The sequence below is a fragment of the Notolepis coatsorum genome (genome assembly GCF_963971535.1).
Source record: "Notolepis coatsorum genome assembly, chromosome: 11".
NCBI lineage: Eukaryota > Metazoa > Chordata > Actinopteri > Aulopiformes > Paralepididae > Notolepis > Notolepis coatsorum.
The window spans coordinates 125,078,503-125,103,502 of record NC_140175.1 but is presented as its reverse complement, the minus strand read 5'-3'; the positions used below and the strand labels follow the sequence as shown (position 1 = coordinate 125,103,502).

At 39.0% G+C, this 25,000-nt stretch overlaps 1 protein-coding gene across 1 annotated transcript in view; it reads left to right on the top strand.

Annotated features, from left to right (window-relative positions):
• Positions 1-25,000, top strand: part of LOC311237265 (fibrillin-2-like) — a gene marked incomplete at its 5' end in the record, with an annotated part of 361,408 nt that overhangs the window by 277,919 nt on the left and 58,489 nt on the right. The window contains 4 exon segments of the mRNA XM_084325071.1: positions 6,322-6,441; positions 8,091-8,228; positions 10,057-10,107; positions 11,577-11,702. Coding sequence (XP_084181197.1) covers positions 6,322-6,441; positions 8,091-8,228; positions 10,057-10,107; positions 11,577-11,702 — 435 coding nt within the window.

Genomic DNA, 25,000 nt, shown 5'->3' with positions numbered 1-25,000 from the left:
TCCACTGTGTTACAGTAAGACATGATTCACCTGTTATTACACTGTGTTACAGTAAGACATGATTCACCTGTTATTACACTGTGTTACAGTAAGACATGATTCACCTGTTATTCCACTGTGTTACAGTAAGACATGACTCACCTGTTATTCCACTGTGTTACAGTAAGACATGATTCACCTGTTATTACACTGTGTTACAGTAAGACATGACTCACCTGTTATTACACTGTGTTACAGTAAGACATGATTCACCTGTTATTACACTGTGTTACAGTAAGACATGACTCACCTGTTATTACACTGTGTTACAGTAAGACATGATTCACCTGTTATTACACTGTGTTACAGTAAGACATGACTCACCTGTTATTACACTGTGTTACAGTAAGACATGATTCACATGTTATTACACTGTGTTACAGTAAGACATGACTCACCTGTTATTCCACTGTGTTACAGTAAGACATGAGTCACCTGTTATTACACTGTGTTACAGTAAGACATGATTCACCTGTTATTACACTGTGTTACAGTAAGACATGACTCACAGTATATTACAGTATGTTACAGTGTAGTACAGTATATTACAGTATATTACAGTATGTTACAGTATATTACAGTATGTTACAGTATATTACAGTAGATTACAGTATGTTACAGTACAGTACAGTACAGTACAGTATATTACAGTATGTTACAGTGTGTTACAGTATGTTACAGTATATTACAGTATTTACAGTATGTTACAGTATATTACAGTATTTACAGTATGTTACAGTATATTACAGTATATTACAGTATGTTACAGTATATTACAGTATGTTACAGTATGTTACAGTATGTTACAGTGTAGTACAGAATGTTACAGTATATTATAGTATGTTACAGTGTAGTACAGAATGTTACAGTATGTTACAGTATATTACAGTATGTTACAGTGTAGTACAGAATGTTACAGTATATTATAGTATGTTACATTATGTTACAGTGTAGTACAGAATGTTACAGTATGTTACAGTATGTTACAGTATATTACAGTATGTTACAGTGTAGTACAGAATGTTACAGTATGTTACAGTATATTACAGTATGTTACAGTATGTTACAGTGTAGTACAGAATGTTACAGTATATTATAGTATGTTACAGTGTAGTACAGAATGTTACAGTATGTTACAGTATATTATAGTATGTTACAGTATGTTACAGTGTAGTACAGCATGTTACAGTATATTATAGTATGTTACAGTGTAGTACAGAATGTTACAGTATATTATAGTATGTTACAGTATATTGCAGTATGTTACAGTATGTTACAGTGTAGTACAGCATGTTACAGTATGTTACAGTGTAGTACAGCATGTTACAGTATGTTACAGTATGTTACAGTATGTTACAGTGTAGTACAGAATGTTACAGTATATTATAGTATGTTACAGTATGTTACAGTGTAGTACAGAATGTTACAGTATGTTACAGTATGTTACAGTATGTTACAGTGTAGTACAGAATGTTACAGTATATTATAGTATGTTACAGTGTAGTACAGAATGTTACAGTATATTATAGTATGTTACAGTATATTGCAGTATATTGCAGTATGTTACAGTATGTTACAGTATGTTACAGTATGTTACAGTGTAGTACAGAATGTTACAGTATATTACAGTATGTTACAGTATGTTACAGTGTAGTACAGCATGTTACAGTATGTTACAGTATGTTACAGTATGTTACAGTGTAGTACAGAATGTTACAGTATATTATAGTATGTTACAGTATGTTACAGTGTAGTACAGAATGTTACAGTATGTTACAGTATGTTACAGTATGTTACAGTGTAGTACAGAATGTTACAGTATGTTACAGTATGTTACAGTATGTTACAGTGTAGTACAGCATGTTACAGTATGTTACAGTATGTTACAGTATGTTACAGTGTAGTACAGAATGTTACAGTATATTATAGTATGTTACAGTATGTTACAGTGTAGTACAGAATGTTACAGTATGTTACAGTATATTACAGTATGTTACAGTGTAGTACAGAATGTTACAGTATATTATAGTATGTTACAGTATGTTACAGTGTAGTACAGAATGTTACAGTATGTTACAGTATATTACAGTATGTTACAGTGTAGTACAGAATGTTACAGTATATTATAGTATGTTACAGTATGTTACAGTGTAGTACAGAATGTTACAGTATGTTACAGTATATTACAGTATGTTACAGTGTAGTACAGAATGTTACAGTATATTATAGTATGTTACAGTATGTTACAGTGTAGTACAGAATGTTACAGTATGTTACAGTATATTACAGTATGTTACAGTGTAGTACAGAATGTTACAGTATATTATAGTATGTTACAGTATGTTACAGTGTAGTACAGAATGTTACAGTATGTTACAGTATATTACAGTATGTTACAGTGTAGTACAGAATGTTACAATCACTACACATGTTTGAATTCGACTCAGTGGTAAAAACAGAAAGTGCCTTGTCACTTTTAAAGCTAAAGTCCTAGAGAGCAGCGACCACACACAGAACACGTGGACAACAGCTCTCTTTATAGACAGTTGGATCTTGTCAACAGCAGGACAGTGGTTCGTTTGTTTGCCCTCCTGGAAAGCAGATGGAAGTGAAAAAAAACACATTTGGGAAAGAAAATATGCAGCATGTAAGCGATTAGAGTGATTTGACTACAGCTAGCTTGAGGCACTGGCATCGCATTCCCTCTCTGGTGTGCCCCCCCCTCTCTGGTGTGCCCCCCCCTCTCTGTGCCCCCCCCCTCTCTGGTGTGCCCCCCCCCCTCTCCCTGTAGATGTGGATGAGTGTAACATCACCCCCTGTGCTCTGTGTGTCCCCCCTCTCCCCCCCCCCTCTCTGCACCCCCTCCCTGTAGATGTGGATGACTATGATTCTACCTCATGACGACCGTTAACATGACTATGATTCTACCTCATGAAGAAGACTGTTAACATGACTATGATTCTACCTCATGAAGAAGAATGTTAACATGACTATGATTCTACCTCATGACGACCGTTAACATGACTATGATTCTACCTCATGAAGAAGACTGTTAACATAACTATGATTCTACCTCATGAAGAAGAATGTTAACATGACTATGATTCTACCTCATGACGACCGTTAACATGACTATGATTCTACCTCATGAAGAAGACTGTTAACATGACTATGATTCTACCTCATGACGACCGTTAACATGACTATGATTCTACCTCATGAAGACTGTTAACATAACTATGATTCTACCTCATGAAGAAGACTGTTAACATAACTATGATTCTACCTCATGAAGAAGAATGTTAACATGACTATGATTCTACCTCATGAAGACTGTTAACATAACTATGATTCTACCTCATGAAGAAGAATGTTAACATGACTATGATTCTACCTCATGAAGAAGAATGTTAACATGACTATGATTCTACCTCATGAAGAAGAATGTTAACATGACTATGATTCTACCTCATGAAGAAGACTGTTAACATAACTATGATTCTACCTCATGAAGAAGACTGTTAACATGACTATGATTCTACCTCATGAAGACCGTTAACATAACTATGATTCTACCTCATGAAGAAGAATGTTAACATGACTATGATTCTACCTCATGAAGAAGACTGTTAACATGACTATGATTCTACCTCATGAAGACCGTTAACATAACTATGATTCTACCTCATGAAGAAGACTGTTAACATGACTATGATTCTACCTCATGAAGAAGACTGTTAACATAACTATGATTCTACCTCATGAAGACCGTTAACATAACTATGATTCTACCTCATGAAGAAGACTGTTAACATGACTATGATTCTACCTCATGAAGAAGAATGTTAACATGACTATGATTCTACCTCATGAAGAAGAATGTTAACATAACTATGATTCTACCTCATGAAGAATGTTAACATAACTATGATTCTACCTCATGAAGAAGAATGTTAACATGACTATGATTCTACCTCATGAAGAAGACTGTTAACATAACTATGATTCTACCTCATGACGACCGTTAACATGACTATGATTCTACCTCATGAAGAAGACTGTTAACATGACTATGATTCTACCTCATGAAGAAGAATGTTAACATGACTATGATTCTACCTCATGACGACCGTTAACATGACTATGATTCTACCTCATGAAGAAGACTGTTAACATAACTATGATTCTACCTCATGAAGAAGAATGTTAACATGACTATGATTCTACCTCATGACGACCGTTAACATGACTATGATTCTACCTCATGAAGAAGACTGTTAACATGACTATGATTCTACCTCATGACGACCGTTAACATGACTATGATTCTACCTCATGAAGACTGTTAACATAACTATGATTCTACCTCATGAAGAAGACTGTTAACATAACTATGATTCTACCTCATGAAGAAGAATGTTAACATGACTATGATTCTACCTCATGAAGACTGTTAACATAACTATGATTCTACCTCATGAAGAAGAATGTTAACATGACTATGATTCTACCTCATGAAGAAGAATGTTAACATGACTATGATTCTACCTCATGAAGAAGAATGTTAACATGACTATGATTCTACCTCATGAAGAAGACTGTTAACATAACTATGATTCTACCTCATGAAGAAGACTGTTAACATGACTATGATTCTACCTCATGAAGACCGTTAACATAACTATGATTCTACCTCATGAAGAAGAATGTTAACATGACTATGATTCTACCTCATGAAGAAGACTGTTAACATGACTATGATTCTACCTCATGAAGACCGTTAACATAACTATGATTCTACCTCATGAAGAAGACTGTTAACATGACTATGATTCTACCTCATGAAGAAGACTGTTAACATAACTATGATTCTACCTCATGAAGACCGTTAACATAACTATGATTCTACCTCATGAAGAAGACTGTTAACATGACTATGATTCTACCTCATGAAGAAGAATGTTAACATGACTATGATTCTACCTCATGAAGAAGAATGTTAACATAACTATGATTCTACCTCATGAAGAATGTTAACATAACTATGATTCTACCTCATGAAGAATGTTAACATAACTATGATTCTACCTCATGAAGAATGTTAACATAACTATGATTCTACCTCATGAAGACTGTTAACATAACTATGATTCTACCTCATGAAGAAGACTGTTAACATAACTATGATTCTACCTCATGAAGAAGAATGTTAACATGACTATGATTCTACCTCATGAAGACTGTTAACATAACTATGATTCTACCTCATGAAGAAGAATGTTAACATGACTATGATTCTACCTCATGAAGAAGAATGTTAACATGACTATGATTCTACCTCATGAAGAAGAATGTTAACATGACTATGATTCTACCTCATGAAGAAGACTGTTAACATAACTATGATTCTACCTCATGAAGAAGACTGTTAACATGACTATGATTCTACCTCATGAAGACCGTTAACATAACTATGATTCTACCTCATGAAGAAGACTGTTAACATGACTATGATTCTACCTCATGAAGAAGACTGTTAACATAACTATGATTCTACCTCATGAAGACCGTTAACATAACTATGATTCTACCTCATGAAGAAGACTGTTAACATGACTATGATTCTACCTCATGAAGAAGAATGTTAACATGACTATGATTCTACCTCATGAAGAAGAATGTTAACATAACTATGATTCTACCTCATGAAGAATGTTAACATAACTATGATTCTACCTCATGAAGAATGTTAACATAACTATGATTCTACCTCATGAAGAATGTTAACATAACTATGATTCTACCTCATGAAGAATGTTAACATATGATTCCGCCTCAAACATATAGAACATATGATTCTGCCTCAAACATATAGAACATATGATTCCGCCTCAAACATATAGAACATATGATTCCGCCTCAAACATATAGAACATATGATTCTGCCTCAAACATATAGAACATATGATTCTGCCTCAAACATATAGAACATATGATTCTGCCTCAAACATATAGAACATATGATTCTGCCTCAAACATATAGAACATATGATTCCGCCTCAAACAGACCAACAGATAGAACAGTATCATTCTACCATGGTGTGAACTGGACAGCTATGGACAGTTAGCGGTCAGTTAGCAGACGGGCACCCTGACCGGGCCCCAGGCGGCCTACCCATATTACAACTATTTGGGCCCCACGCTGCTTGACCAGGTCTCTCTCTCTCTCTCCCTGTGCTCTGTGCCCCCCCTGCCCCCCCCCCCCCCCCCCCCCCCCTATAGATGTGGATGAGTGTGACACCAGCCCCTGTGCTAACGGCGGCTGCAGGAACACGGCGGGCTCCTTCTCCTGTGAGTGTTCGTCAGGCAGCAAGCTGGACCCCACAGGCCTGCTCTGCATCGGTGAGTCCAGTTCATCACCAGAACCACCAGAACCCACCATGTTAACCCTTTCACTGCCACACCACCGCCGGTTAACCCTTTCACTGTGGCAATACAGAAGGTTAGCCCTTTACTATCACACAACCGACAGCGATGCTCCATCGTTAGCATCATTAGCTCCGCGGATAGTAAAGGGTTAACAAACCAGGGTCGTGTGGCAGTGAAAGGGTTAAGAACAGCTGCCTTCAATCTTTTTTAAGGGATGTCCGATATTGGCATTAAAATGTAATATCGGAAAATATCGGTATCAGTTTAAAAAAATAAATAAAAAATTATCTTTTTTTAAATTCTTTTTTTACATTTATTAACCTTTACTTACCCAGGCAAGCAAGTAAGAATGAATTCTTATTTTATTTATTGTCAAAAGTATGCATAATGTTGTGTTAATTCCACGACAAGAGATATGTAATGTTAATTACCTGCGGTACATATTAATACTACAACTCAATACATCTGATTAGCACTATACTCAGTAGTTATATATTTTATATCCATATTTTAATCACAGTTTATTAATTTAATCAACTGTTGCACTTTACTGTTACATTGGCACTCTGGTTGGATGCCAACCCTCATTCCGTTGTACTTGTGCTGTATGATGACAACACATTTGAATCTAATCCTGAATGTAATCTAAGGCTTTGTTACCATAGGTATGATTTAAAATGGTCAAAACACAATAAGATGCAGCAACAAATATCATTAAATCAAGTAACGACATTCAGTGCCTTTGAGAACATTTTATTTAGACACACACACACACACACACACACACACACACACACACACACACACACACACACACACACACACACACACACACACACACACACACACACACACACAGAAACATGTATGTTGGACAGCAGGCTGCAGCATGTGTTTATTCCACACAGGAACATGTATGTAACATGTGTTTATTCACCACAGGAACATGTATGTAACATGTGTTTATTCACCACAGGAACATGTATGTAACATGTGTTTATTCACCACAGGAACATGTATGTAACATGTGTTTATTCACCACAGAAACATGTATGTAACATGTGTTTATTCACCACAGGAACATGTATGTAACATGTGTTTATTCACCACAGGAACATGTATGTAACATGTGTTTATTCACCACAGAAACATGTATGTAACATGTGTTTATTCACCACAGGAACATGTATGTAACATGTGTTTATTCACCACAGGAACATGTATGTAACATGTGTTTATTCACCACAGAAACATGTATGTAACATGTGTTTATTCACCACAGGAACATGTATGTAACATGTGTTTATTCACCACAGGAACATGTATGTAACATGTGTTTATTCACCACAGGAACATGTATGTAACATGTGTTTATTCACCACAGAAACATGTATGTAACATGTGTTTATTCACCACAGGAACATGTATGTAACATGTGTTTATTCACCACAGGAACATGTATGTAACATGTGTTTATTCACCACAGAAACATGTATGCAACATGTGTTTATTCACCACAGGAACATGTATGTAACATGTGTTTATTCACCACAGGAACATGTATGTAACATGTGTTTATTCACCACAGGAACATGTATGTAACATGTGTTTATTCACCACAGAAAGCGTGAAAGGCACCTGCTGGCTGAACCTCCTGGACGGACGCTGTGAGCTCAACATCAACGGAGGCACCTTGAAGTCAGAGTGCTGCTCCACCCTGGGAGCCGCCTGGGGCAGCCCCTGTGAGCGCTGTGAGATAGGTAGGTGTTCAGCCCCTGTGAGCGCTGTGAGATAGGTAGGTGTTCCTGTGAGCGCTGTGAGATAGGTAGGTGTCCAGCCCCTGTGAGCGCTGTGAGATAGGTAGGTGTTCCTGTGAGATAGGTAGGTGTTCCTGTGAGATAGGTAGGTGTTCCTGTGAGATAGGTAGGTGTTCCTGTGAGATAGGTAGGTGTTCCTGTGAGATAGGTAGGTGTTCCTGTGAGATAGGTAGGTGTTCCTGTGAGATAGGTAGGTGTCCAGCCCCTGTGAGCGCTGTGAGATAGGTAGACAGTTAGTTTAGGTTCGTGTTAACGTTAGATAATGTACAAAATAAACGTATTTCCAGTGCTTTAGACGTTGCTCTTTTATTTTGAAACCCCCGACCGGAAGTATAGTAGATGCTTCGTTATCTGCTTTAGTGTCCGGTTCTGTGTTTGTTGGTTTTCGTTAGCTAGCATAATATCAACACCAGCCATGGGAATACTGTTTTCTAAATTTTGGAGGGTTTTAATCGTCAAGGTAAGAGGATTTGAAGGCATGGTATCCATAAACTTCAATCGGTTCGGATCCTTTGAATGAAATGAGAATGTAAACAAACACTGGCGTCATGTTAGAAAGTAGCACTGCGTTGCATGAAATCACTGCAACCCGAGAGGAGTGGTTCGGCAAAAAATAGTTCAGAGTATATTTGCTTAGAAAACGTAAATGTCGAATTCAATTATTTTTTATTTCTCCACGTGGTAAATACACAGGTCACAACATGTTTACAGGAACATTTTGGAGTTGTATTTGGAGTGTATTTTGTGACTGTAGGGGACTGTAGGGAACTTCAGGGTAAAGGACTGCCCCACTGCGTTCCCTAAGTCTACTGCATGCAGATAGACAAAAAAGGTATGTATCTTCTTGTCTAACTCCAGGGAAGATGTTAAATAAGCTAATTTCCCAAAATGTTGGAGTTTTCCTTTAAGTGATGACAGCAGAGCACCAACACACGGCTTTAAGTGATGACACCAACACACGGCTTTAAGTGATGACACCAGACCACCAACACACGGCTTTAAGTGATGACACCAACACACGGCTTTAAGTGATGACACCAGACCACCAACACACAGCTTTAAGTGATGACACCAGACCACCAACACACGGCTTTAAGTGATGACACCAGACCACCAACACACAGCTTTAAGTGATGACACCAGACCACCAACACACGGCTTTAAGTGATGACACCAGACCACCAACACACAGCTTTAAGTGATGACACCAGACCACCAACACACAGCTTTAAGTGATGACACCAGACCACCAACACACAGCTTTAAGTGATGACACCAGACCACCAACACACAGCTTTAAGTGATGACACCAGACCACCAACACACAGCTTTAAGTGATGACACCAGACCACCAACACACAGCTTTAAGTGATGACACCAGACCACCAACACACCACTTCACTTTGGGACCTGGCTCGGTTGCTGCGTTTCTGGTTAATTAAGCTGTACATCTTCTGGGCTTTTCTCAGCAGCCGCTTCATATTTCTGCTGCTGAAGATGAGATGTCAAATCCAAACACGCGTGCCCTCTCCTCAACCCCTGCTCCAGCACACACTCGCACATAATCACCTACATGTGTTTTTTTAAGGAAGCGCGCGTCTCTCGCATCGACGTTCATCCCAATCCCGTCACTGTGTGACAGCGTTGACACTTCATCCGCGAGGCTAACGCGTTTCCCACGCCACCTCTGGTGGAATACGCTGCCACATCATGAGCTATGAATTGGTACGGGCGGGCTCACATTTCAAAACTCTGCCTTGTGTTTTTCCAGACCCCATCTGTTCCAGGGGATACGCGAGGCCGCGAGGAGTCAAGTGTGAAGGTAAGCGGTTTGCTCAGGGAGCAGGTGTGAAGGCTTTGTGTTGACAGATGGTAGAGGTTTGCCCTCAGATACAGGTGGAAGATAAGATAAAACAAAAAGAGTTGATCATATTCGGGGAATTCCATCTGGGAATGTGGGGGGGGGGCGGGAGTCAGGTCACGTTACAATTCCTAGCATATTTCGTCTCCGTAGGGAAACAGAAAGTGGTGACCATTCTACAGGTCTGAGAGCGATATCTCGCCGGAAGACGTCACTTAGGGCAGTCTAAACGCTGACAAATGGTTGACCGCGAGCAATCGTGTTTTCCGCACAATTCGCAAATACCAGCCTTTGAGGCGATGTGACGCACACACCCGACAAGGGTGAGAGGTCAAGGGTCAGGGGGTCACGGTTTGTAGCTAAAGGCTGTAATAATTCTGCATGCACGCTGACCCCTTTGGCCATCCGTCAAGGCACCCTGTCATCACCGCCCACAGCTCAGGTTAGAGGGACGCCAGCAGAGTGGGTCGCTCTCTAAGCTGTCTAGGTCCCCGGTTTTAACACCGTGTTAGAATGACCTAGCAAGCCTTCGCACTTCAAATGAGGCCCTCAAAAGCCCCGGCCATGCGCCTTTATTTAACAGAGGTAGAGACTGGATGCTCAAAAGCCTGGCCATGCGCCTTTATTTAACAGAGGTAGAGACTGGATGCTCAAAAGCCCCGGCCATGCGCCTTTATTTAACAGAGGTAGAGACTGGATGCTCAAAAGCCTGGCCATGCGCCTTTATTTAACAGAGGTAGAGACTGGATGCTCAAAAGCCCCGGCCATGCGCCTTTATTTAACAGAGGTAGAGACTGGATGCTCAAAAGCCCCGGCCATGGGCCTTTATTTAACTCCTCCTCAACACTCCTCAACACTCCTCAACACTCCATGTCCTGCGTCTGCTAACAGGGCTTTACTTACTAACGTCTGCAGAGCTCCAGAACCTGCACGGACTGTAATGTACGACAGACCCTCACTTACACCTGTTTATCTGTCTCATATTTTTATATTCAGAGTTAATTATATAGTTTACACCTGTTTATTTACCCCATATTGTTATATTCAGCTTTGATTTTACTGCCTATATTTATGTCGTTCATCTATTACCCTGCCCATACCTGTACCTCCCCTCCCCCATGCTGCTATGACGCCCACATTTCCCCACGTGAATCAATAAAAGAATATCTTATATCATTGTATGTTATCTTACTAGTATCATCATATGTTCAATAAATGGAGTATAACAAGAGCTTGTGCTGTAACGGAGACAGAGAGGATCTCGGTACGATCAGGATGAAAAGAACATACGAGAAGACGAACATGTGTAATAATTCAGTGAAAGTTCATCATCAATTAGGCAGGAAATCCAGGAAATCTGTTATGAATTTAGATTGTGACCTTCCCCACCCTGCTCACGTGTTCATGGCTGTGTCTCCTGCTGGTCCTAGATGTGGACGAGTGCGCGGTGTTCCCCGGCGTGTGTCCCAACGGCCGCTGTGTCAACACCAAGGGATCCTTCAAGTGCCTGTGCCGCGAGGGCCTCAGCCTGGACGGCTCCGGCCGCCTCTGTGTGGGTAAGTGGAGGAGGCCCCTGGGGCTGTGATGTCATGTGTCTTTAAAGAGACGTCATGTTACAGAGTCTGTCTTTAAAGAGACGTCATGTTACAGAGTCTGTCTTTAAAGAGACGTCATGTTACAGAGTCTGTCTTTAAAGAGACGTCATGTTACAGAGTCTGTCTTTAAAGAGACGTCATGTTACGGAGTCTGTCTTTAAAGAGACGTCATGTTACAGAGTCTGTCTTTAAAGAGACGTCATGTTACTGAGTCTGTCTTTAAAGAGACGTCATGTTACAGAGTCTGTCTTTAAAGAGACGTCATGTTACAGAGTCTGTCTTTAAAGAGATGTCATGTTACAGAGTCTGTCTTTAAAGAGACGTCATGTTACAGAGTCTGTCTTTAAAGAGACGTCATGTTACGGAGTCTGTATTTAAAGAGACGTCATGTTACATAATCTGTCTTTAAAGAGACATTATGTTACGGAGTCTGTCTTTAAAGAGACATTATGTTATGGAGTCTGTCTTTAAAGAGACGTCATGTTACGGAGTCTGTCTTTAAAGAGACATCATGTTACAGAGTCTGTATTTAAAGAGACGTCATGTTACGGAGTCTGTCTTTAAAGAGACGTCGTGTTACAGAGTCTGTCTTTAAAGAGACATTATGTTACGGAGTCTGTCTTTAAAGAGACATTATGTTACGGAGTCTGTCTTTAAAGAGACGTCATGTTACGGAGTCTGTCTTTAAAGAGACGTCATGTTACAGAGTCTGTATTTAAAGAGACGTCATGTTACGGAGTCTGTCTTTAAAGAGACGTCATGTTACAGAGTCTGTCTTTAAAGTGGCGTCATGTTACAGAGTCTGTCTTTAAAGAGACGTCATGTTACGGAGTCTGTCTTTAAAGAGACGTCATGTTACAGAGTCTGTCTTTAAAGAGACGTCATGTTACAGAGTCTGTCTTTAAAGAGACGTTATGTTACAGAGTGTCTTTAAAGAGACGTCATGTTACAGAGTCTGTCTTTAAAGAGACGTCATGTTACAGAGTCTGTCTTTAAAGAGACGTCATGTTACAGTCTGTCTTTAAAGAGACATTATGTTACAGAGTCTGTCTTTAAAGAGACGTCATGTTACAGAGTCTGTCTTTAAAGAGACGTCATGTTACAGAGTCTGTCTTTAAAGAGACGTCATGTTACAGAGTCTGTCTTTAAAGAGACATTATGTTACAGAGTCTGTCTTTAAAGAGACATTATGTTACGGAGTCTGTCTTTAAAGAGACGTCATGTTACGGAATCTGTCTTTAAAGAGACGTCATGTTACAGAGTCTGTTTTTAAAGAGACGTCATGTTACAGAGTCTGTCTTTAAAGAGACGTCATGTTACAGAGTCTGTCTTTAAAGAGACGTCATGTTACAGAGTCTGTCTTTAAAGAGACGTCATGTTACGGAGTCTGTCTTTAAAGATACGTCATGTTACGGAGTCTGTCTTTAAAGAGACGTTATGTTACATAGTCTGTCTTTAAAGAGACGTTATGTTACAGAGTCTGTCTTTAAAGATACGTCATGTTACAGAGTCTGTCTTTAAAGAGAAGTTATGTTACAGAGTCTGTCTTTAAAGAGACGTCATGTTACGGAGTCTGTCTTTAAAGAGACGTCATGTTACGGAGTCTGTCTTTAAAGAGACGTCATGTTACAGAGTCTGTCTTTAAAGAGAGGTCATGTTACAGAGTCTGTCTTTAAAGAGACGTCATGTTACAGAGTCTGTCTTTAAAGAGACGTCATGTTACGGAGTCTGTCTTTAAAGAGATGTTATGTTACAGAGTCTGTCTTTAAAGAGACGTCATGTTACAGAGTCTGTCTTTAAAGAGACGTCATGTTACGGAGTCTGTCTTTAAAGAGACGTCATGTTACAGAGTCTGTCTTTAAAGAGACGTCATGTTACAGAGTCTGTCTTTAAAGAGACGTCATGTTACAGAGTCTGTCTTTAAAGAGACATTATGTTACAGAGTCTGTCTTTAAAGTGACGTCATGTTACGGAGTCTGTCTTTAAAGAGACATTATGTTACAGAGTCTGTCTTTAAAGAGACGTCATGTTACAGAGTCTGTCTTTAAAGAGACGTCATGTTACGGAGTCTGTCTTTAAAGAGACGTCATGTTACAGAGTCTGTCTTTAAAGAGACGTCATGTTACAGAGTCTGTCTTTAAAGAGACGTCATGTTACAGAGTCTGTCTTTAAAGAGACGTCATGTTACAGAGTCTGTCTTTAAAGAGACATTATGTTACAGAGTCTGTCTTTAAAGAGACATTATGTTACGGAGTCTGTCTTTAAAGAGACGTCATGTTACGGAGTCTGTCTTTAAAGAGACGTCATGTTACAGAGTCTGTCTTTAAAGAGACGTCATGTTACAGAGTCTGTCTTTAAAGAGACGTCATGTTACAGAGTCTGTCTTTAAAGAGACGTCATGTTACAGAGTCTGTCTTTAAAGAGACGTCATGTTACGGAGTCTGTCTTTAAAGATACGTCATGTTACGGAGTCTGTCTTTAAAGAGACGTTATGTTACATAGTCTGTCTTTAAAGAGACGTTATGTTACAGAGTCTGTCTTTAAAGATACGTCATGTTACAGAGTCTGTCTTTAAAGAGACGTTATGTTACAGAGTCTGTCTTTAAAGAGACGTCATGTTACGGAGTCTGTCTTTAAAGAGACGTCATGTTACAGAGTCTGTCTTTAAAGAGACGTCATGTTACAGAGTCTGTCTTTAAAGAGAGGTCATGTTACAGAGTCTGTCTTTAAAGAGACGTCATGTTACAGAGTCTGTCTTTAAAGAGACGCCATGTTACGGAGTCTGTCTTTAAAGAGATGTTATGTTACAGAGTCTGTCTTTAAAGAGACGTCATGTTACAGAGTCTGTCTTTAAAGAGACGTCATGTTACGGAGTCTGTCTTTAAAGAGACGTCATGTTACAGAGTCTGTCTTTAAAGAGACGTCATGTTACAGAGTCTGTCTTTAAAGAGACGTCATGTTACAGAGTCTGTCTTTAAAGAGACATTATGTTACAGAGTCTGTCTTTAAAGAGACGTCATGTTACGGAGTCTGTCTTTAAAGAGACATTATGTTACAGAGTCTGTCTTTAAAGAGACGTCATGTTACAGAGTCTGTCTTTAAAGAGACGTCATGTTACGGAGTCTGTCTTTAAAGAGACGTCATGTTACGGAGTCTGTCTTTAAAGAGACGTCATGTTACAGAGTCTGTCTTTAAAGAGACGTCATGTTACAGAGTCTGTCTTTAAAGAGACGTCATGTTACAGAGTCTGTCTTTAAAGAGTCGTCATGTTACAGAGTCTGTCTTTAAAGAGACGTCATGTTACGGAGTCTGTCTTTAAAGAGACGTCATGTTACGGAGTCTGTCTTTAAAGAGACGTCATGTTACGGAGTCTGTCTTTAAAGAGACGTCATGTTACAGAGTCTGTCTTTAAAGAGACATTATGTTACGGAGTCTGTCTTTAAAGAGACATTATGTTACGGAGTCTGTCTTTAAAGAGACGTCATGTTACGGAGTCTGTCTTTAAAGAGACGTCATGTTACAGAGTCTGTATTTAAAGAGACGTCATGTTACGGAGTCTGTCTTTAAAGAGACGTCATGTTACAGAGTCTGTCTTTAAAGAGACGTCATGTTACAGAGTCTGTCTTTAAAGAGACGTCATGTTACAGAGTCTGTCTTTAAAGAGACGTCATGTTACGGAGTCTGTCTTTAAAGAGACGTCATGTTACAGAGTCTGTCTTTAAAGAGACGTCATGTTACAGAGTCTGTCTTTAAAGAGACGTCATGTTACAGAGTCTGTCTTTAAAGAGACGTCATGTTACAGAGTCTGTCTTTAAAGAGACGTCATGTTACAGAGTCTGTCTTTAAAGAGACGTCATGTTACAGAGTCTGTCTTTAAAGAGACGCCATGTTACAGAGTCTGTCTTTAAAGAGACGTCATGTTACAGAGTCTGTCTTTAAAGAGACGTCATGTTACAGAGTCTGTCTTTAAAGAGACGTCATGTTACGGAGTCTGTCTTTAAAGAGACGTCATGTTACAGAGTCTGTCTTTAAAGAGACGTCATGTTACGGAGTCTGTCTTTAAAGAGACGTCATGTTACGGAGTCTGTCTTTAAAGAGACATCATGTTACAGAGTCTGTCTTTAAAGAGACGTCATGTTACAGAGTCTGTCTTTAAAGAGACATTATGTTACGGAGTCTGTCTTTAAAGAGACGTCATGTTACGGAGTCTGTCTTTAAAGAGACGTCATGTTACGGAGTCTGTCTTTAAAGAGACGTCATGTTACAGAGTCTGTCTTTAAAGAGACGTCATGTTACAGAGTCTGTCTTTAAAGAGACGTCATGTTACAGAGTCTGTCTTTAAAGAGACGTCATGTTACAGAGTCTGTCTTTAAAGAGACGTCATGTTACGGAGTCTGTCTTTAAAGATACGTCATGTTACGGAGTCTGTCTTTAAAGAGACGTTATGTTACATAGTCTGTCTTTAAAGAGACGTTATGTTACAGAGTCTGTCTTTAAAGATACGTCATGTTACAGAGTCTGTCTTTAAAGAGACGTTATGTTACAGAGTCTGTCTTTAAAGAGACGTCATGTTACGGAGTCTGTCTTTAAAGAGACGTCATGTTACGGAGTCTGTCTTTAAAGAGACGTCATGTTACAGAGTCTGTCTTTAAAGAGAGGTCATGTTACAGAGTCTGTCTTTAAAGAGACGTCATGTTACAGAGTCTGTCTTTAAAGAGACGTCATGTTACGGAGTCTGTCTTTAAACAGATGTTATGTTACAGAGTCTGTCTTTAAAGAGACGTCATGTTACGGAGTCTGTCTTTAAAGAGACGTCATGTTACAGAGTCTGTCTTTAAAGAGACGTTATGTTACAGAGTCTGTCTTTAAAGAGACGTCATGTTACGGAGTCTGTCTTTAAAGATACGTCATGTTACAGAGTCTGTCTTTAAAGAGACGTTATGTTACAGAGTCTGTCTTTAAAGAGACGTCATGTTACGGAGTCTGTCTTTAAAGAGACGTCATGTTACGGAGTCTGTCTTTAAAGAGACGTCATGTTACGGAGTCTGTCTTTAAAGAGACGTCATGTTACAGAGTCTGTCTTTAAAGAGAGGTCATGTTACAGAGTCTGTCTTTAAAGAGACGTCATGTTACAGAGTCTGTCTTTAAAGAGACGTCATGTTACGGAGTCTGTCTTTAAAGAGATGTTATGTTACAGAGTCTGTCTTTAAAGAGACGTCATGTTACAGAGTCTGTCTTTAAAGAGACGTCATGTTACGGAGTCTGTCTTTAAAGAGACGTCATGTTACAGAGTCTGTCTTTAAAGAGACGTCATGTTACAGAGTCTGTCTTTAAAGAGACGTCATGTTACAGAGTCTGTCTTTAAAGAGACATTATGTTACAGAGTCTGTCTTTAAAGAGACGTCATGTTACGGAGTCTGTCTTTAAAGAGACATTATGTTACAGAGTCTGTCTTTAAAGAGACGTCATGTTACAGAGTCTGTCTTTAAAGAGACGTCATGTTACGGAGTCTGTCTTTAAAGAGACGTCATGTTACAGAGTCTGTCTTTAAAGAGACGTCATGTTACGGAGTCTGTCTTTAAAGAGACGTCATGTTACAGAGTCTGTCTTTAAAGAGACGTCATGTTACAGAGTCTGTCTTTAAAGAGACGTCATGTTACAGAGTCTGTCTTTAAAGAGACATTATGTTACAGAGTCTGTCTTTAAAGAGACGTCATGTTACGGAGTCTGTCTTTAAAGAGACATTATGTTACAGAGTCTGTCTTTAAAGAGACGTCATGTTACAGAGTCTGTCTTTAAAGAGACGTCATGTTACGGAGTCTGTCTTTAAAGAGACGTCATGTTACGGAGTCTGTCTTTAAAGAGACGTCATGTTACAGAGTCTGTCTTTAAAGAGACGTCATGTTACAGAGTCTGTCTTTAAAGAGACGTCATGTTACAGAGTGTCTTTAAAGAGTCGTCATGTTACAGAGTATGTCTTTAAAGAGACGTCATGTTACGGAGTCTGTCTTTAAAGAGACGTCATGTTACGGAGTCTGTCTTTAAAGAGACGTCATGTTACGGAGTCTGTCTTTAAAGAGACGTCATGTTACAGAGTCTGTCTTTAAAGAGACATTATGTTACGGAGTCTGTCTTTAAAGAGACATTATGTTACGGAGTCTGTCTTTAAAGAGACGTCATGTTACGGAGTCTGTCTTTAAAGAGACGTCATGTTACAGAGTCTGTATTTAAAGAGACGTCATGTTACGGAGTCTGTCTTTAAAGAGACGTCATGTTACAGAGTCTGTCTTTAAAGAGACGTCATGTTACAGAGTCTGTCTTAAAAGAGACGTCATGTTACAGAGTCTGTCTTTAAAGAGACGTCATGTTACGGAGTCTGTCTTTAAAGAGACGTCATGTTACAGAGTCTGTCTTTAAAGAGACGTCATGTTACAGAGTCTGTCTTTAAAGAGACGTCATGTTACAGAGTCTGTCTTTAAAGAGACGTCATGTTACAGAGTCTGTCTTTAAAGAGACGTCATGTTACAGAGTCTGTCTTTAAAGAGACGTCATGTTACAGAGTCTGTCTTTAAAGAGACGTCATGTTACAGAGTCTGTCTTTAAAGAGACGTCATGTTACAGAGTCTGTCTTTAAAGAGACGCCATGTTACATAGTCTGTCTTTAAAGAGACGTCATGTTACAGAGTCTGTCTTTAAAGAGACGTCATGTTACAGAGTCTGTCTTTAAAGAGACGTCATGTTACGGAGTCTGTCTTTAAAGATACGTCATGTTACAGAGTCTGTCTTTAAAGAGACGTCATGTTACAGAGTCTGTCTTTAAAGAGACGTCATGTTACGGAGTCTGTCTTTAAAGAGACGTCATGTTACGGAGTCTGTCTTTAAAGAGACGTCATGTTACAGAGTCTGTCTTTAAAGAGACGTCATGTTACAGAGTCTGTCTTTAAAGAGACATTATGTTACAGAGTCTGTCTTTAAAGAGACGTCATGTTACGGAGTCTGTCTTTAAAGAGACATTATGTTACAGAGTCTGTCTTTAAAGAGACGTCATGTTACAGAGTCTGTCTTTAAAGAGACGTCATGTTACGGAGTCTGTCTTTAAAGAGACGTCATGTTACAGAGTCTGTCTTTAAAGAGACGTCATGTTACGGAGTCTGTCTTTAAAGAGACGTCATGTTACAGAGTCTGTCTTTAAAGAGACGTCATGTTACAGAGTCTGTCTTTAAAGAGACGTCATGTTACAGAGTCTGTCTTTAAAGAGACATTATGTTACAGAGTCTGTCTTTAAAGAGACGTCATGTTACGGAGTCTGTCTTTAAAGAGACATTATGTTACAGAGTCTGTCTTTAAAGAGACGTCATGTTACAGAGTCTGTCTTTAAAGAGACGTCATGTTACGGAGTCTGTCTTTAAAGAGACGTCATGTTACGGAGTCTGTCTTTAAAGAGACGTCATGTTACAGAGTCTGTCTTTAAAGAGACGTCATGTTACAGAGTCTGTCTTTAAAGAGACGTCATGTTACAGAGTGTCTTTAAAGAGTCGTCATGTTACAGAGTATGTCTTTAAAGAGACGTCATGTTACGGAGTCTGTCTTTAAAGAGACGTCATGTTACGGAGTCTGTCTTTAAAGAGACGTCATGTTACGGAGTCTGTCTTTAAAGAGACGTCATGTTACAGAGTCTGTCTTTAAAGAGACATTATGTTACGGAGTCTGTCTTTAAAGAGACATTATGTTACGGAGTCTGTCTTTAAAGAGACGTCATGTTACGGAGTCTGTCTTTAAAGAGACGTCATGTTACAGAGTCTGTATTTAAAGAGACGTCATGTTACGGAGTCTGTCTTTAAAGAGACGTCATGTTACAGAGTCTGTCTTTAAAGAGACGTCATGTTACAGAGTCTGTCTTTAAAGAGACGTCATGTTACAGAGTCTGTCTTTAAAGAGACGTCATGTTACGGAGTCTGTCTTTAAAGAGACGTCATGTTACAGAGTCTGTCTTTAAAGAGACGTCATGTTACAGAGTCTGTCTTTAAAGAGACGTCATGTTACAGAGTCTGTCTTTAAAGAGACGTCATGTTACAGAGTCTGTCTTTAAAGAGACGTCATGTTACAGAGTCTGTCTTTAAAGAGACGTCATGTTACAGAGTCTGTCTTTAAAGAGACGTCATGTTACAGAGTCTGTCTTTAAAGAGACGTCATGTTACAGAGTCTGTCTTTAAAGAGACGCCATGTTACATAGTCTGTCTTTAAAGAGACGTCATGTTACAGAGTCTGTCTTTAAAGAGACGTCATGTTACAGAGTCTGTCTTTAAAGAGACGTCATGTTACGGAGTCTGTCTTTAAAGATACGTCATGTTACAGAGTCTGTCTTTAAAGAGACGTCATGTTACAGAGTCTGTCTTTAAAGAGACGTCATGTTACGGAGTCTGTCTTTAAAGAGACGTCATGTTACGGAGTCTGTCTTTAAAGAGACGTCATGTTACAGAGTCTGTCTTTAAAGAGACGTCATGTTACAGAGTCTGTCTTTAAAGAGACATTATGTTACGGAGTCTGTCTTTAAAGAGACGTCATGTTACGGAGTCTGTCTTTAAAGAGACGTCATGTTACGGAGTCTGTCTTTAAAGAGACGTCATGTTACGGAGTCTGTCTTTAAAGAGACGTCATGTTACAGAGTCTGTCTTTAAAGAGACATTATGTTACGGAGTCTGTCTTTAAAGAGACGTCATGTTACGGAGTCTGTCTTTAAAGAGACGTCATGTTACGGAGTCTGTCTTTAAAGAGACGTCATGTTACAGAGTCTGTCTTTAAAGAGACATTATGTTACGGAATCTGTCTTTAAAGAGACATTATGTTACGGAGTCTGTCTTTAAAGAGACGTCATGTTACGGAGTCTGTCTTTAAAGAGACGTCATGTTACAGAGTCTGTCTTTAAAGAGACGTCATGTTACAGAGTCTGTCTTTAAAGAGACGTCATGTTACAGAGTCTGTCTTTAAAGAGACGTCATGTTACGGAGTCTGTCTTTAAAGAGACGTCATGTTACAGAGTCTGTCTTTAAAGAGACATCATGTTACGGAGTCTGTCTTTAAAGAGACGTTATGTTACAGAGTGTCTTTAAAGAGACGTCATGTTACGGAGTCTGTCTTTAAAGAGACGTCATGTTACAGAGTCTGTCTTTAAAGAGACGTCATGTTACAGTCTGTCTTTAAAGAGACGTCATGTTACAGAGTCTGTCTTTAAAGAGACGTCATGTTACAGAGTCTGTCTTTAAAGAGACGTCATGTTACAGAGTCTGTCTTTAAAGAGACGTCATGTTACAGAGTCTGTCTTTAAAGAGACATTATGTTACGGAGTCTGTCTTTAAAGAGACGTCATGTTACGGAGTCTGTCTTTAAAGAGACGTCATGTTACGGAGTCTGTCTTTAAAGAGACGTCATGTTACGGAGTCTGTCTTTAAAGAGACGTCATGTTACAGAGTCTGTCTTTAAAGAGACATTATGTTACGGAGTCTGTCTTTAAAGAGACGTCATGTTACGGAGTCTGTCTTTAAAGAGACGTCATGTTACGGAGTCTGTCTTTAAAGAGACGTCATGTTACAGAGTCTGTCTTTAAAGAGACGTCATGTTACAGAGTCTGTCTTTAAAGAGACGTCATGTTACAGAGTCTGTCTTTAAAGAGACGTCATGTTACGGAGTCTGTCTTTAAAGAGACGTCATGTTACAGAGTCTGTCTTTAAAGAGACGTCATGTTACGGAGTCTGTCTTTAAAGAGACGTTATGTTACAGAGTGTCTTTAAAGAGACGTCATGTTACGGAGTCTGTCTTTAAAGAGACGTCATGTTACAGAGTCTGTCTTTAAAGAGACGTCATGTTACAGTCTGTCTTTAAAGAGACATTATGTTACAGAGTCTGTCTTTAAAGAGACGTCATGTTACAGAGTCTGTCTTTAAAGAGACGTCATGTTACAGAGTCTGTCTTTAAAGAGACGTCATGTTACAGAGTCTGTCTTTAAAGAGACGTCATGTTACAGAGTCTGTCTTTAAAGAGACATTATGTTACAGAGTCTGTCTTTAAAGAGACGTTATGTTACGGAGTCTGTCTTTAAAGAGACGTCATGTTACGGAGTCTGTCTTTAAAGAGACGTCATGTTACAGAGTATGTCTTTAAAGAGACGTCATGTTACAGAGTCTGTCTTTAAAGAGACGTCATGTTACAGAGTCTGTCTTTAAAGAGACGTCATGTTCCAGAGTCTGTCTTTAAAGAGACGTCATGTTACGGAGTCTGTCTTTAAAGATACGTCATGTTACGGAGTCTGTCTTTAAATAGACGTTATGTTACATACTCTGTCTTTAAAGAGACGTTATGTTACAGAGTCTGTCTTTAAAGAGACGTCATGTTACAGAGTCTGTCTTTAAAGAGACGTCATGTTACGGAGTCTGTCTTTAAAGAGACGTCATGTTACAGAGTATGTCTTTAAAGAGACGTCATGTTACAGAGTCTGTCTTTAAAGAGACGTCATGTTACAGAGTCTGTCTTTAAAGAGACGTCATGTTACAGAGTCTGTCTTTAAAGAGACGTCATGTTACGGAGTCTGTCTTTAAAGAGACGTCATGTTACAGAGTCTGTCTTTAAAGAGACGTCATGTTACAGAGTCTGTCTTTAAAGAGACGTCATGTTACAGAGTCTGTCTTTAAAGAGACGTCATGTTACAGAGTCTGTCTTTAAAGAGACGTCATGTTACGGAGTCTGTCTTTAAAGATACGTCATGTTACGGAGTCTGTCTTTAAATAGACGTTATGTTACATACTCTGTCTTTAAAGAGACGTTATGTTACAGAGTCTGTCTTTAAAGATACGTCATGTTACAGAGTCTGTCTTTAAAGAGACGTTATGTTACAGAGTCTGTCTTTAAAGAGACGTCATGTTACGGAGTCTGTCTTTAAAGAGACGTCATGTTACGGAGTCTGTCTTTAAAGAGACGTCATGTTACAGAGTCTGTCTTTAAAGAGAGGTCATGTTACAGAGTGTATTTAAAGAGACGTCATGTTACAGAGTCTGTCTTTAAAGAGACGTCATGTTACGGAGTCTGTCTTTAAAGAGACGTTATGTTACAGAGTCTGTCTTTAAAGAGACGTCATGTTACGGAGTCTGTCTTTAAAGAGACGTCATGTTACAGAGTCTGTCTTTAAAGAGACGTCATGTTACAGAGTCTGTCTTTAAAGAGACGTCATGTTACAGAGTCTGTCTTTAAAGAGACGTCATGTTACGGAGTCTGTCTTTAAAGAGACGTCATGTTACAGAGTCTGTCTTTAAAGAGACGTCATGTTACGGAGTCTGTCTTTAAAGAGACGTTATGTTACAGAGTGTCTTTAAAGAGACGTCATGTTACGGAGTCTGTCTTTAAAGAGACGTCATGTTACAGAGTCTGTCTTTAAAGAGACGTCATGTTACAGTCTGTCTTTAAAGAGACATTATGTTACAGAGTCTGTCTTTAAAGAGACGTCATGTTACAGAGTCTGTCTTTAAAGAGACGTCATGTTACAGAGTCTGTCTTTAAAGAGACGTCATGTTACAGAGTCTGTCTTTAAAGAGACGTCATGTTACAGAGTCTGTCTTTAAAGAGACATTATGTTACAGAGTCTGTCTTTAAAGAGACGTTATGTTACGGAGTCTGTCTTTAAAGAGACGTCATGTTACGGAGTCTGTCTTTAAAGAGACGTCATGTTACAGAGTATGTCTTTAAAGAGACGTCATGTTACAGAGTCTGTCTTTAAAGAGACGTCATGTTACAGAGTCTGTCTTTAAAGAGACGTCATGTTCCAGAGTCTGTCTTTAAAGAGACGTCATGTTACGGAGTCTGTCTTTAAAGATACGTCATGTTACGGAGTCTGTCTTTAAATAGACGTTATGTTACATACTCTGTCTTTAAAGAGACGTTATGTTACAGAGTCTGTCTTTAAAGAGACGTCATGTTACAGAGTCTGTCTTTAAAGAGACGTCATGTTACGGAGTCTGTCTTTAAAGAGACGTCATGTTACAGAGTATGTCTTTAAAGAGACGTCATGTTACAGAGTCTGTCTTTAAAGAGACGTCATGTTACAGAGTCTGTCTTTAAAGAGACGTCATGTTACAGAGTCTGTCTTTAAAGAGACGTCATGTTACGGAGTCTGTCTTTAAAGAGACGTCATGTTACAGAGTCTGTCTTTAAAGAGACGTCATGTTACAGAGTCTGTCTTTAAAGAGACGTCATGTTACAGAGTCTGTCTTTAAAGAGACGTCATGTTACAGAGTCTGTCTTTAAAGAGACGTCATGTTACGGAGTCTGTCTTTAAAGATACGTCATGTTACGGAGTCTGTCTTTAAATAGACGTTATGTTACATACTCTGTCTTTAAAGAGACGTTATGTTACAGAGTCTGTCTTTAAAGATACGTCATGTTACAGAGTCTGTCTTTAAAGAGACGTTATGTTACAGAGTCTGTCTTTAAAGAGACGTCATGTTACGGAGTCTGTCTTTAAAGAGACGTCATGTTACGGAGTCTGTCTTTAAAGAGACGTCATGTTACAGAGTCTGTCTTTAAAGAGAGGTCATGTTACAGAGTGTATTTAAAGAGACGTCATGTTACAGAGTCTGTCTTTAAAGAGACGTCATGTTACGGAGTCTGTCTTTAAAGAGACGTTATGTTACAGAGTCTGTCTTTAAAGAGACGTCATGTTACAGAGTCTGTCTTTAAAGAGACGTCATGTTACGGAGTCTGTCTTTAAAGAGACGTCATGTTACAGAGTCTGTCTTTAAAGAAACGTCATGTTACAGAGTCTGTCTTTAAAGAGACGTCATGTTACAGAGTCTGTCTTTAAAGAGACATTATGTTACAGAGTCTGTCTTTAAAGAGACGTCATGTTACGGAGTCTGTCTTTAAAGAGATATTATGTTACAGAGTCTGTCTTTAAAGAGACGTCATGTTACGGAGTCTGTCTTTAAAGAGACGTCATGTTACAGAGTCTGTCTTTAAAGAGACGTCATGTTACAGAGTCTGTCTTTAAAGATACGTCATGTTACGGAGTCTGTCTTTAAAGAGACGTCATGTTACGGAGTCTGTCTTTAAAGAGACGTCATGTTACGGAGTCTGTCTTTAAAGAGACGTCATGTTACAGAGTCTGTCTTTAGAGAGACGTCATGTTACAGAGTCTGTCTTTAAAGAGACATTATGTTACGGAGTCTGTCTTTAAAGAGACGTCATGTTACAGAGTCTGTCTTTAAAGAGACGTC